Source organism: Centroberyx affinis, unplaced genomic scaffold (assembly GCF_046629955.1).
Source record: "Centroberyx affinis isolate AG114_WGS23_722 - 3 ecotype Tasmania unplaced genomic scaffold, CSIRO-AGI_Caff_v1 ptg000652l_1, whole genome shotgun sequence".
Lineage (NCBI taxonomy): Eukaryota > Metazoa > Chordata > Actinopteri > Beryciformes > Berycidae > Centroberyx > Centroberyx affinis.
In genome coordinates, this window is record NW_027279278.1 from 53451 (window position 1) to 66861 (window position 13411).

The window sequence follows — 13411 nt, forward strand, 5'->3', positions numbered from 1 at the left end:
GGGGACGCTACATCCCGGAAAGGGAAATGTCAGCAAAATGAAGTGGTGTTTTTGAACATCTGGCAGAAAAAAACACAAATTTTACGGCTGCACACTTTCCCTGCACAGGAGGACTGCAAGCAGAGAGGGCCTTTGAACTCGCAGGTTTTTAAAGATTGAAACAGTAAGTTGGTGACTTCGACCGAGCGGAGCGCCGCTGCAGATTAGCATTTTGTGCTGTGACAACTGAGCTGAATCGACTATGCACTCATTGAAATTTCAGGTCTTAAATATGATGTTCCGTCGTTTATGTTTTGACACTAGCAAGCGGGTGAGTAAATCGATAACGAAAACAGTTTCATAATAGTTAGAGCTTAGCACGAGAAGCAAGTGGCACATGAAGGGCGTGTGCGCCTCTGATAATAATGCTACTGTTGTTTTTATGCTAGAGCTCTTTGGTGTGAGCAGGTATTTTCTACAGAAACGATAGCACAATGAACATTTAACGTTAGCGAAACCAGTGAGTGACGGTTGTTTCCATAACGTCTAGTCATTTGAGTTAGCATTTGTTTGCTAACGTTACCCTTGTGTATCTATCAATATGAACGTTGCACCTTGCAGCCCAGTTGGGCGGAGGTATTTGCTTTCTTGGGTAAAACCCTAAAACCAGGGTAAACCCATGGATTGTTCCATGAAGAATCCCGCGATAATCACCGAGGTGTGGCTGGCGCGCGTGACTTTCCGGGAAATCAGCTGACGATGGACAGCTGACAGGAGAAAATGTTTTGTTATTTTTACCACAAGGAACAAGAACGTTCTATATTTTAAGACCATTTGCAGAAAAATAGTCATGGAATAGGTTTATGTACACACACAAACTGGCACTACAAGTCTAAAAAATACATAAACAAAACTATAATTATAAGGTACTTGCTCGAAAAATGGGCACTAGAATAAATAAACCAAAATAAATGTTTCAAAGAAGCAAAGAGACTGGGACATGTACATTTTCTGGCCTTTTTAGTAATATTTTCATACATTTTAGCTATCCCCATTAAAATGGTGATTCACGTTTTCTGTCTCTTCTTACTGAAGCTGTGACAACTTTTTCCTTTTCCTTCAGTAGCTGCCTTCATGGCCTGACTTTAGCTCTGTCCATTAACCCCCACTGCCAGAGCAAAGTGCTAGTATTTGTCTCTTGCAGGACTGTAAATTGCCTATTCTGTTTTTGTAACCCCCCCCCCCCCGGCTGCTCTAACTTGTGCCTACTCAGCAATAACTCTCCTGTCTTGTTCTCCTTCATGTCAAAAGTCAATTTATTGCACAGGGTTCTCTTTCTTAAGAATTGATTTCTGTCCGTCGTATGTTGCTACACCGATGAAGCTCGAGCATCTTCCTGCTTGTGTTTTCCCAGCTCATTCGTTGATCCTGTTTAGCCTGACAAACTGCCGTGGCACATCTAGACATTTCCTCCTCCTGGCAATATGTTTGCCCTACAACCAATTTCCCCTTTACCCAGAGCAGTGATTTGTTTCATATAGGTTTGCTTGTGGCAATGCCAGGGGCTCTACAACCCTGCTGCACTACAATATATCCCAGTGACTAAGTGACAGCTCTGCTCGCTGAATTGCTGTGTCTTTATAACCCATAAGCAACAAGTCTCATCTTAAAGACAGATAAAAAAAAAAGACACATTAACAGGTTTATGAACTTTTGAAACAGGGGGAGGAGTTACAGCCCTACGCAAACGTGTCCACAGTTCAGAATTTAAAGCTGAATTGTGCTCTTTTTGTCCTTTTTTTAGGTGCTTGTGAGAGGCATGAATGACTTTGCAGTTCTCAACACAGGGCGGAAGATGCCCCTCCTTGGACTGGGAACATGGAAGAGTGAGACAGGAAAGGTAGACGCTTCACTTTTACCCTCATTATTTAGCCTGTTTGAAAATTTGTTTTCTTTTTGTACATTTTCTTCATTGGATTTTCACAGGTAAAAAATAAAAACAGGACAGAAAACATGGCTTGGACTAAATTAATCGCAGAACATACAAAGAAAAATGGGAATAATAGCTATACGAGATTGATGAAGACGTTCTGCTTTCTATCCCTTTCTGTCCTCCTTCACCCCAATCCCCTATTCCACTGCAGTTTAGCATTAATATACTAAACACAAAGCTATGGCAAAGTTTCTGCATCTCATATAATTTGCTACCAAAACTAACACACACTAATTTCTGGTGACAAGGTGGAGCAATGAGTGACAAGATATTATTATTTGGTCAATGTGATAAAGTATTAGATGTGGAAGTTGGAGGGAAGATGAGTCCTGAATGCTCCACTGATGTGAATTAGGTTTTTAGACATGGCTTCCAACTAGATTTCTGTGAATTATTGCAAGATACTTCCTCTCCATTATCATGCTAACAATTACAAAAGTTGTGACTCACTAAGGATAGTGTGTGGCAAGTTCCATACCTGCTACACCCAATTGACGTCTGTAATTGACCTGTTGGTGCAGCCTATCAAATCTTTGGTGGTTTTTAATGGTTATTTTTCCTATTATTACAGGTGAAGCAAGCAGTTATTTGGGCCTTGCAGGCTGGGTATCGCCACATCGACTGTGCCGCCATCTACGGCAACGAGGTGGAGATTGGAGAAGCGCTACAGGAGACACTCGGCCCCGGCAAGGTACACCAGCCGAACTCCACCAAACTGCATTTGTAGGCACCTAGGGATAGATAGGCTTGTTGTTGCACATCTCTTACTGTACTGCCCCACAACTAATGAATGAATAGTAGGAGAAACTCACCTGTGTGGACTGTTTATTTGTTCCAGGCCCTGAGGCGAGAGGACGTGTTCGTCACGTCCAAGCTGTGGAACACCCGGCATCACCCAGAGGACGTGGAGCCGTCCCTCCTGAAGACCCTGAAGGACCTGAAGCTGGAGTACCTGGACCTCTACCTCATCCACTGGCCCTACGCCTTCCAGTGAGCAAAACGTTCATCTCTCAAATACAGCAACGCATTCATGTCACAGCACTTTTTCTTTGTATGGTGATATACAGTAACTTTCTTTACCAATTCAGTCTGTCATTTTTCAATCACAGAATTAAATCTTTCATTTCTCTAGACGAGGAGACGTTCCCTTCCCTAAAACGGAGGACGGCACCTTGCTGTATGACGACATCGACTACAAGCTGACCTGGGCTGCCATGGAGAAGCTGGTGGGGAAGGGCCTCGTCCGGGCCATCGGCCTGTCCAACTTCAACAGTCGGCAGATAGATGACATCCTGTCTGTCGCCAGCATCAAACCCACTGTGCTTCAGGTAGGTAGGGAGCGGTCAGTGATGTGGTGATAAAGGAACAGGTGGACAAGTTGTTAACTCCTTTCAGTGATTGTGAAAATGCAAACAGCCTTAAATTCTGCTTTGGGAACCCTGCAGATATCCTGGTATTTCTGTATGTGTGTGTGTATGTTTTGTCGGGCAGGTAGAGAGCCACCCCTACCTGTCCCAGGTGGAGCTGCTGGCCCACTGTCGGGACCGGGGCCTGGTGATGACGGCCTACAGCCCTCTGGGCTCTCCTGACCGGGCCTGGAAAGATCCGGAGGAACCCGTGCTGCTTGACGAGCCTGTTATCGCCACCCTGGCAAAGAAATACAGCAAGTCCCCCGCTCAGATTATCCTGAGGTGATTTTACCGTCTGTCCAGTTAACCCACTTACATTGCATTACAATGTACCAATGTACATTAACAACTAAGTTAACTAATTTCCTGGTATCCTTTTACTTATTCTGACTAGAATAATTTTGCCTTTGAATTCTCTACTACCCACAGTAATTGATTGTGTTGTGTTTTCCAGGTGGCAGACACAGCGAGGAGTGGTGACAATCCCCAAGAGTGTGACAGAGTCCCGTATCAAAGAGAATATACAGGTAAGAGGAACTAGTGTCCATCTGTTTAGGAGACATTGGCAATAGAGTGGCATGATTAACTGAAGGAGAAAAAAATCTAATCACAATGAGGATTTCTGCACTTTCCACATCACATAAGGCTGACTTCTCTTGTGTGACTCAGAGGTGTCTGTGTTTTATGTTTGTTGTCAGGTGTTTGACTTTACCCTTGAAGGAGAGGAGATGAAAAGTATAACAGCGCTGAACAAAGGCTGGCGCTACATTGTACCAATGATCCAAGTAAGTAGGCTTGACTTCTCTGGTCGGTATTTGCAGTTTCATATTCCGTCCTGTCCGTTGGAAACCTTTTGGCAGCTCAACTCATGTGTTTTCAGTTGCGATGATGAACTGCTGTTGTAAGATGCTAACCTTCACTGTCCATTATCATGTAAGGGATAATGTGAGCGAGTCAGTATCACTGAATTAGGCCCCACAGGGTGAATCAAGACCCCAATGTGAAGCAGACATTATCCCACTTATTACACAGCTACTTAACAAAAACATTAATCATTTGACCCAAAATATTGATTTAAAATTACGAGCTTAAATAGTTTACAAGCTTCCACCAAAAAACGAGTCCAGCAGGACTGTCTGCAGTAACCGTATAAAGAGTAGAAAAGTCTTTTTGGCACAAGGTGTTGCTCGTTAATTTGATTAGAAATCACCTAAATGGACCTGCAGACCATGGAGTGATATGAGGAGATGTGAAACAGCAGCCTGTAATTCAGAAGTAACAGAACTCAGAATGCGTTCACTGGCCAATCAGAATTCAGTATTCGACAAAGCTGTATAATCAAGTGTGGATAATAGACTAAAGTTTATTATATGTTAAAGGGATACCTTGACATTTTGAATTTTTGCCAGGCACTTGCTATAATGTGAAGTAAATGTTTCCACTTCAGTTAACGGAAAAACTACTTGTTGGTATCCCCTCATGATTTGAAGCTATATCCCATAATGATATTGGATATCAGCCAGTCAACATTTCCCACCGCTGATATGATGGAGGTAAGGATTTGATTTTACTGAAGAGCTTCAGTGGTGTCAGTCTAGTAAAACCTGCAGTGAAACCTGCCTCACTCCACCTTAAGGAGCTGCTGACACACCTAAAACTATTTCATTAGTCTGGCTTTCAATGGAGAGTTTTAGTGTCCCATGATAGTCTGTCAGAAGCTTTTCCCCCTTCCTTTTGGGCATGAATCCAAGGTCGATTCAATCCAAAACCAGCAGTATCGGCCTTCCAAGACCCATATCGGTCGAACCCTACGGACCATTTTCAAGAGGCAAACACAAATGTTTTAGTCAAGAGTGGAAGTCATCTTGGGTTTGTTTGTTGCAGGTGGACGGAAAGCGGGTTCCCAGGGATGCGGGACATCCTCACTACCCCTTCAACGACCCCTACTGACGACTCACACTGCAACCCGATTTTGTGCCTTGGACGCCCCCCCCATCAACACCTTATCACCCACCCCCCCAATCCCACTTAACAAGTCCCCCGGATCCTGGCATTTCAATTCGTCTCATTTGGGTTATGTCAAATCCTGCACTTATCATAGAACATTTACTGTCGGTGATGAAGCCTTGAGAATATGGTATGACTGTACAAGTACCATATGCGTTATTTTTTAATAAACTTTTTTGTTACTTCCCTTGCAAGTGTTTTTATTATTTGATCAGTTGGCTGTTCATGAACTCCTATGGTGCTGTGTGGATTAAAAGATTTAAGTGTTGTACTCTAAGCATATTTTACATGAGCTGTATTAGCTTAATGTATGAGATAAATGTGTTTAATATGTATGACCATCAAAAATATATTCATTCTAAAATATTTTTGTGGGGAAAAAAGTCACCTGATATTTGCTTTGCAAAATCCAAGTTACTGAAATGTTGCAAGGGTCTTAGGTTAGTTTATAGTTTCCATTTTATTTTCAAGCCAGTAACCATTTTGTCAGATTAGGTTTCACTTTTTTCAAATGAATAGCCCCCTTTTTTGGTCCTTTGTTTTTGCCAGTGCATAATTTGCTCACAAATAACAGGAGAATGACAGTCAACGAGGCATGGATGCTTTGCATTACTTTACCAAACAGTTCATTTCATACACACAGGCATCACATCCCTTCATTTGCACTGGTTTGACACTGAAAACACATGATTTTCTGACTGAAGAGATTCATGATTATGGCATTTGATCATGGAGCGCAATTTACAGAAGGTCAACATTTCAGGTTGTATGTCTGATCAACAACACATGATTCTTCACTTAATAGAAAAATAGTCTCTCATAATGTAAAAAAACCCCTTTTAATAAGACGGTAACTACAACTGTCTGTTGTGCCCTGGCAGGAGGAGTAATCCAGGGAGTAGAGGCCACTTTCTCTGCTCCCATGCGGTTCTCAGCTGTAGTGATGGTGCTCACTGGCGTCTTCAGATAAGATAGCGGTGGTCAGATATAGTGGTAGTCTCTCATCTCCTGTAGCACCTCCTCCAAGGCTTCCTCCACTGTCAGCTTGGGAGGCTTGTGCTTGCGGATGAACTGTGGAAAGAATGGAAAACGGTTGAAGTCAAACATGTCAGTTACAATGTGTGTGTGTCTGTCTGTCTGCAGGGAATCTGCAGGTTTCAGAAAGCCACATTTCAAACCTTTTTAATGCAAGCTAGAGTTGAATTTAAGACCGATTTAAAAACCAAAATAACAAAAAACTAGATTGAGAAATATCTCCCAGCAGGTCAGATGAGCTGCTGTTGACAGATTAAATCACCTATTCTCTTGTGATCAGCTGGGCCGCCTTTCTGTTTAAAACAATTGTCTCCCTCTATCAGGCATTGTTTGTTTGCTTGTTCAGCGATGGCTGATAGTGAATGCTTTTAAAAGAACTGCTGAAGAAGCAGTTTGCTGATGACGCTGTTACTTATCTAAGCATTGGGTTTTTACAGTGCTGTGGTCATTATGAGGCAAATTCAGGTCACTCAAACTTCAACACAGTTTACAACACGAGAGAAAATCATCAGTTTTTACTGGGAATATCTAATTATTAAAAGGAAGTATAAGTTATATTACTGTGAAAACCCACCTGGAATTCCCAGCAGGTCAAAAAAAAAAAAGAATTATCTGCGAATATGGACTGCCCAAAGTTTGGTCTGTGTATGTATTTTTGTGTCTGTGTATGTGTGTATGTGTGCCTCAGAAAGCCTACCTCCTTGGTGTCCTCCAGTGTGGTGTATGTGTAGTCTGCTGGGCCCAGGCTCTGCACCAGGCAGGAGTGCAGATGCCTGCTGCTCTCGATGAACTGCCTGGTCAAGGCAAGCTGCTGCCTCAGCATGTCGTTGAGGGCAAACACAGCTGGACTGTAGGTGCTCAGAGCTGATGGACACACCCCACACACACACACACACACACACACGTAAACAAACACAGAGGCACACTGTTATGTGGAAGCACATATTGGCACTAATCGGTGCTATGACTTCAGTGGAGAGGGAGAAACAGGATTGTGGATAGGTATCACAGCCAGGACCTTTCCATAAGCTTCCACTTAATGCATTCTTGAAACACTGGAAGAAACTCATGCCCCTGTATTTCTGTCAGAGGAATGGCGGTGGTAGAAGTTGTCTTACCCTCCACAGTTTCCGCGCTTACAGTGTGACTGGCCACAGGAGTGGGATCCACATAGGCCGTGCCCACTGCGGGGCCCATAGTAGCCATACCTAGAGAGAGAGGAGAGTGAGACATCAGTAGGAGATAGAAATAGTCATCGTAGGCCCGGGATCACACTTAAAGGTGCTGCATGTAGTATTTTTAAATATCAATATCGTCAAATTAATTGTGATATCTTGGTATGATCATCATCTCCCATTGCTAGAAACTCTTAAACTTAAGTTTGTGCTGGAAGAACAGCGCCCTCTTCCTGTTTTGTGCCGTAAAGCAATGTCCCTTTGTGCCAGAAAGCAACCCAGCAGATTTCCCGCCAAATCCAAGCTGATGGCACAAAATATAAAATGCAGTGTAGAGGCCGGTAGAGACTACCAATCCTCTTGGCGAGGGTCTCCTTTGTTTACAATAATTATAATAATATCTCAAAATGTATATGGTAATGATTTATTGACGTTAAAATGCTACACATAGCACCTTTAAGGCATTGAATGTGTTACTTTCAGATATAAGTTCATTCAGATTTTTCCATCACTAAGCTACACTGGCAGTTGTTTTTAAAATATTGCCAGCCAAATTTTCTTAGCAGCTCTGATTTCAGAGTAGAAAACACACAAGCTGGCCACTTGCCAAAATGACCAGCAGAATTGACAGATTTACCAGCTGCAGCTAAAATTGACCTCTATTTGGCTGGTGGCTAGTATTCATATCAATCCATAAATATCCAAGTAAATGCTTTTCTTATTTGGGCAGCTGGGTTACATGAGGTGAGAGCTTGAGGCAGGCAGCCACAGTGTGACCATCCCTCCACTTCACTGAGACATGTCAGTGATGATGGGCTCATAGTAACACAGAACTGTTAAATCAGACATGGCTAGGACAGTAAGAGTTTGCTGGTCCATTTTTAAAAGGGAATCATAATTCAGTTTAAGGGTGTATTGCATGCTATTCCTATGTACTATTTTTATTTCCTGGGTTACAAAGGAAAGTTTTAGTGTCCTATGGTCTAAATGCTGTTTGAGAAGAATGAGAAGAATAAAGTTCTGTGGAAACACTGAACACTTAATTTCAAATTTAAAAATTGGTTATTGGCCTTGAAAAATCTCATATCGGTCAACACATAGTTAGTCCTCTGGTGTGTAGCTTTGGAAGAAAGATATTCATTTTCACAAACAGTGATTGGACTGTTGGACAAATGACAAATGATTGGACAAATGCCATGTATGGCAGACTAACCGGCAGACCAGGTGTAGGCCAGTGGGTCAGGTTGGGTCTGTACCGCTGCCTCTTTTAAAGCCCTGCAGGGTGAAGCGCGCCTCCTCGACCGGCGAGATGAGGACCGCTCGCCACGCGACACCGAGGATCTGGAGTCTCTGCTTCTTCTAAGTGACCCGGCTGTTCGGCTGCGATCCGAGGTCCGCGTGACGTAGGACCGACTTGTGTCAGAAGAAGAGAAGCTGCTGGAGTACTCGACTTCTGTCCTCCTGCAGGACCCGTCCGACTCAGACGCCTCCTCTCTGACCTCGGAAACGTCCTCCTCCTCCCCGCCGTCTCCTCCCAGGCGCTCCGACACCTGGCTGGCGCTGTGATCTGGCTCGGTTCTGCTCTCGCTCTCAAAGTCACTCTGGTAGTCCAGGACCTCCTCCTGCTCCTCCTCTTCCTCCTTCTTCTTTTCTTTCTGCCCTGGGAGCTGCCGATCTCCAGTCAGGGCTCCAGGAGCAGGGGCTTTGTGTTTGGAGGGTTTGGTTTCCCTCTGTTTAGGTAGCAGGAAGCAGGAAGCAACAAGCAAATACATCAGTCTAATGCCACACCTTGGTATTTAAGTGAGTAAGTTGTTTACATAACTTATGCTAGGGTTTTCAAAGTGGGGTCCGGGGACCTCCAGGAGTGCTTGAGGGGGTTCCAGGCGGCCCCCAGCAAAATGAGGAATAGTTTAATTTCACTAGTTTTCACTCTGCCAACTATTCTACAGTTCTGCAATTCAAAACTAAATCAACAACAAAAATCTTTTCATATAGGTCCCTGGGACAAAATCTTATCATGGGGATCTGTGTCTATTTGGGAGTCCATGACATGAAAACATTTGAGAACCCCTGCTTTACAATCTACAATCTTAATTCGTATAATATAGTATAATACATGTATAAATAATATTCTTTATAAACACTACTGCTTGTATAATATTTATACAATATATTTTATCACTCTATACTGTTGTTTACATTCATTTCTTGTCATTCCTCACCTCCTCTCCTGTCGTTTCCACAGTGAATCCAAGGCTAACGGGCACCAGGTCATCTAATGACATGACGTTTATCTTGAAGTCTGCAATAACACAAAATCACAATTATACAATTTGATACAATTATATAATGATAATTGTCTAACTGTCATTAACACTGAACTTTGCCGTTGTGTTAGTAATGCATTATAAAGCATCAAAATCACATTAAAAACTCACTGTAATCAGAACATCATATGATATCCCACAATACACCTGTAGTGGATGAATACTTTTTTGGGCTGCTGTATAGCTGATGACAATATCACAGTGCATGTCACAATGTATTATAATATATGCAGTTTCTGCTCTTAAACTGTAAGACTGGTGCATATGTATACCTATAATAAGCTTGTAATGAACCTATGATGCCTTGCAATGCAACTCAACGTTTTCCAAATCCCTAATAATTCTAACTCTACAAAGAGGTAAGTTCTGTACCTTGTTGTCCAGCTAGGATGCATGAGATGAAGAGTGTAGAAAAACATAATTAATATACAAAAGAATGAGCTCTGTTGCCTCTAGGAAAAATGAAATCAACAGCAAACGATGAGTTAGTAATAATTTCTATGCGGAATAATCGGCCAATAATTAGTAAGTAACATCAATAAACCATTACCAAATAATTTTGAGACATTACTATAATTACTGTAAACAAATGACAGCATCGGCAAGAAGACTGGCAGCCTCTACCTGCCTCTGAACTGCATTTTACATTGTGTGCCAGGTCGTATTTGGTGGGAAATCTGCTGGATTGCTTTACGGCACAAAAAAAAAAAATCATACTGCTGCATCTCTTGATCTTGGTAAGCTGCAACATTCTAGCTGCATTCCCCCTTCATGCCCAACTTCTCTCACCTTCAGAGGAAACTGAGCTCCTCTCACTGCGGGAACACTCTGAGCCGGGGACCGCAGGGAAGAGCTCCGCCAGAGAGAGGACCTCACTGTGGCCCGAGAGCGAGGAGAGCGAGCGCGGCGGACTCCCGGGCCGGGGAGGGGAGCCCCGTCTGCCCGGAGGAGAGGGGGAGGCGTAGGGGAGAGAGGGGGACGGGGAGAGCGCGGAGGGGCTGAACTGGGCCCGGGCCTGGCCGGAGAATCGGAAAGGGGAACGGCGCTGAGGAGGAGAGGCGGGGGAGCGAGACGGGGGACGGACAGCAGCCGGAGGCGGCGTGGAGGAGACCCTCAGACTTTTGCTCAGCAACTAAAAAGGGAGAAAAAGACAATGTTGTTTTGAACTGACTGAAACAAGTGGCAATATTCAATTTTGGATATCGCCCAAGCCTAACTGTAGAAGCTGCACTGATTAGTTCACTCCCTCTGGTTGAAGGTGCGCACATCAGTGAAATGTCATGGTTTCACATGGTTGACAATCACTAAACCATTATAGACTAAACCATTATATTTGTGAGTTTGGTGAGACACAAGTAGCCTGAGTCTTTAAAGAATCATTAGTCATTTCTGTGCCTCTGAATGTGAAAATGTCTTTTCAATGATTATCAGAACACATCTACCTTTCCTGCTGTTCTCACGGAGGAGGCTCTCCCTGCTCTTAACAGGCTGTCCTCTGTTGAATCCAACGAGTCTCCCAGCAGTTTCCTCATGTCCTCCTCATCACTGTCCAGACTCACGCCGCCCGCTACTCTCGTTGGCTTAGTCATCAAATCCGCAAATGGCGCTGAAGGTTTGGCAGCTCCGGACCTGTCAAATAACCCGGCGCTATCTGGAATCATTTTGACACTGACATCTGGGCCTTTGGGAGGCACAGCAGCAGCAGCAGCAGTAGGAGAACTACCTCTGTCAACAGCTACAGCTGCCGTCTTCTTGATGAAACGTTTCCCCTTGGGGCTGGGGGTGGACTGGGCTGAGAGCGGCACGGAGGCCTCCAGAGACTGAGAGGCTGGCGGTTGGGGTGAGATTCCCAGTTCGGAGGCTAGTTTCTGGGCGGGCTTCGGTCCCTCCGTGGCCCGGCCCCGGGTCTCGGGCTGGCTCTCCTTGCGGCTGCGGATGCGGTCCTCGATCAAAGCCAGCCTGCTCAGCGCAGCGCTCTGGGAGCCACGCTGGGAAGACGACACACACCTGACCAGAGGGCGGTGTCAGAGAGATGGAGGGAGAGAGAGAAAGGGGGAAATGAGGAAATATAGAGGAATTCGGACATAGAAAGAGTGAAGGACAAAGAAACAGAATGAAACATGGATCTTTTTTTTGTGCAAGTTAAGTTTTAGCAGCATATGCAAATATCTGAATTTGAAATGTTCTGAGTTGGATCAATTCAGGTAAATGAATCAGATAATAACATTCACTTTTTCCACGCTCCACTCCAGCCAATACTGACCTGATGCTGAGGCTAAGTCACATCTGTGTATCCCTACATTCACAGAACTGTACCTGGGTTCAGGCGGCTGCTGCATTTGGGTCTTGCTGATAGTTGGGGACTGGCTGCTGGTTGCAGCAGGCGGTGGGGCCTTCTTCAAAAACCTGCTTCCTCCTCCTCCTCCTCCCAGAGAAGTCTGAGGTCTTGGATCCTAGGAGCAGAAAACAAGTGTAAAGTGACTCATTTGTAAAACTCAATGACTTTCCCTGTCTGGAGTACACCTCTCAAAATTCAATGATAATCCAGAACTGTGAATGACACAGCAACCACTGGCAATACCTTCCTCAGTTCATTACCTTAGGTGAACCCCCCTCTCTCCCCTGGCTCTTCCCAGCAGCAGCAGAGGCCATGGTGCCTTCTCCATGATCACTGACTGAGCTGACTGAAGACAGGTCACTCAGGTCCGGGAATACAGTGTGTGTATTTGGGGGTGCAGATCTGACTTTGAGAGAGACACCCACAGCCACCTAAAAGGGAAGCAAGAATACAACTTTCTAAGGTTTTTAAAGATTCCTGACTCCTGGTTTACATGCACTAAAATTGCAGTTAGTGTTAGGAGAATGGGTCCTTAACGGTGTAAATTGAACACATGAAACTTACTGTATTTCCAGGTGTTTTGGCAGTAGCCCCCCTATTCCCGGACGGCTCTACTGACCCAGCGGCGCTTTTGGTGTTTCTTTTCCCAGACAGCAGAGCCTGAGCTCGGTCCAGAGCGGAGCTTCGGCCACCTCGGTTCCACATCTTCAACTCGGTCCTGACGCTAACTAACTAACTGTTGCCTCGTATAACTTTGTGATACGCTGCAAATGCGCTGTGGCTGCATGTTTAATCACAAACACACACTTTCTCGTGTCAAAATTCCAGCGTGGCGGCCGGATAAGAGAACGCGAGCGATGCGCAATCTGTGAAAGTGAGTTCCATTAGCTTGAAACGTTGACGCTACCGTTACATAAGGGATGCTGTGAAATAAATCGCTTCGGAAATTCATCTTGAAACCCCCCAGTAAAAACATGTATTTAATGTTTACATACTATCAGCAATTCGGCAACGTCAAATGGTTCAAAATGTTAACAGTCGCTCACTAAATAGTGGCTACTTTGTAGATAGCAACTGTTTCTGGCGTCCCTCGTCTCCATGGGAAGAGTCGCGGCTGTTTCCTGTTTACGAATGACGTCATTAGACGT

The 13411-nt window shown here is 44.3% G+C and overlaps 2 protein-coding genes across 2 annotated transcripts; one reads left to right on the forward strand and one right to left on the reverse strand.

The window, feature by feature from the left end:
• The first annotated feature begins 25 nt into the window (after nt 1–25).
• On the forward strand, nt 26–5582 carry akr1a1b (aldo-keto reductase family 1, member A1b (aldehyde reductase)). The gene is made up of 9 exons (XM_071519038.1): nt 26–163; nt 1784–1879; nt 2544–2663; nt 2811–2962; nt 3105–3300; nt 3464–3663; nt 3836–3908; nt 4080–4166; nt 5266–5582. The coding sequence occupies exons 2-9, from the start codon at nt 1799–1801 to the stop codon at nt 5329–5331; spliced, it is 975 nt and encodes a 324-aa protein (XP_071375139.1). The 5' UTR covers nt 26–163; nt 1784–1798; the 3' UTR covers nt 5332–5582.
• A 297-nt stretch (nt 5583–5879) lies between these two features.
• cunh19orf44 (chromosome unknown C19orf44 homolog) lies at nt 5880–13349 on the reverse strand. The gene is made up of 10 exons (XM_071519047.1): nt 12828–13349; nt 12524–12694; nt 12242–12378; nt 11368–11932; nt 10715–11057; nt 9821–9900; nt 8812–9328; nt 7542–7631; nt 7121–7287; nt 5880–6459 (listed from the first exon to the last, which is right to left on the reverse strand). Exons 1-10 carry the CDS (start codon nt 12966–12968, stop codon nt 6370–6372), a joined length of 2301 nt encoding a protein of 766 aa, XP_071375148.1. The 5' UTR covers nt 12969–13349; the 3' UTR covers nt 5880–6369.
• Nucleotides 13350–13411: the final 62 nt, after the last annotated feature.

Coding starts and splice junctions, on each gene's coding strand:
- akr1a1b (XM_071519038.1), top strand. CDS start 1,799: ATGAATGACTTTGCAGTTCTCAACACAGGGCGGAAGATGCCCCTCCTT. Junction 1,880..2,543: donor GGAAGAGTGAGACAGGAAAG/GTAGACGCTTCA, acceptor CTATTATTACAG/GTGAAGCAAGCAGTTATTTG. Junction 4,167..5,265: donor ACATTGTACCAATGATCCAA/GTAAGTAGGCTT, acceptor TGTTTGTTGCAG/GTGGACGGAAAGCGGGTTCC.
- cunh19orf44 (XM_071519047.1), bottom strand. CDS start 12,968: ATGTGGAACCGAGGTGGCCGAAGCTCCGCTCTGGACCGAGCTCAGGCT. Junction 9,901..10,714: donor GAGCTCAGTTTCCTCTGAAG/GTGAGAGAAGTT, acceptor GTGTTATTGCAG/ACTTCAAGATAAACGTCATG. Junction 7,632..8,811: donor GGCCTACACCTGGTCTGCCG/GTTAGTCTGCCA, acceptor CTCTCTCTCTAG/GTATGGCTACTATGGGCCCC.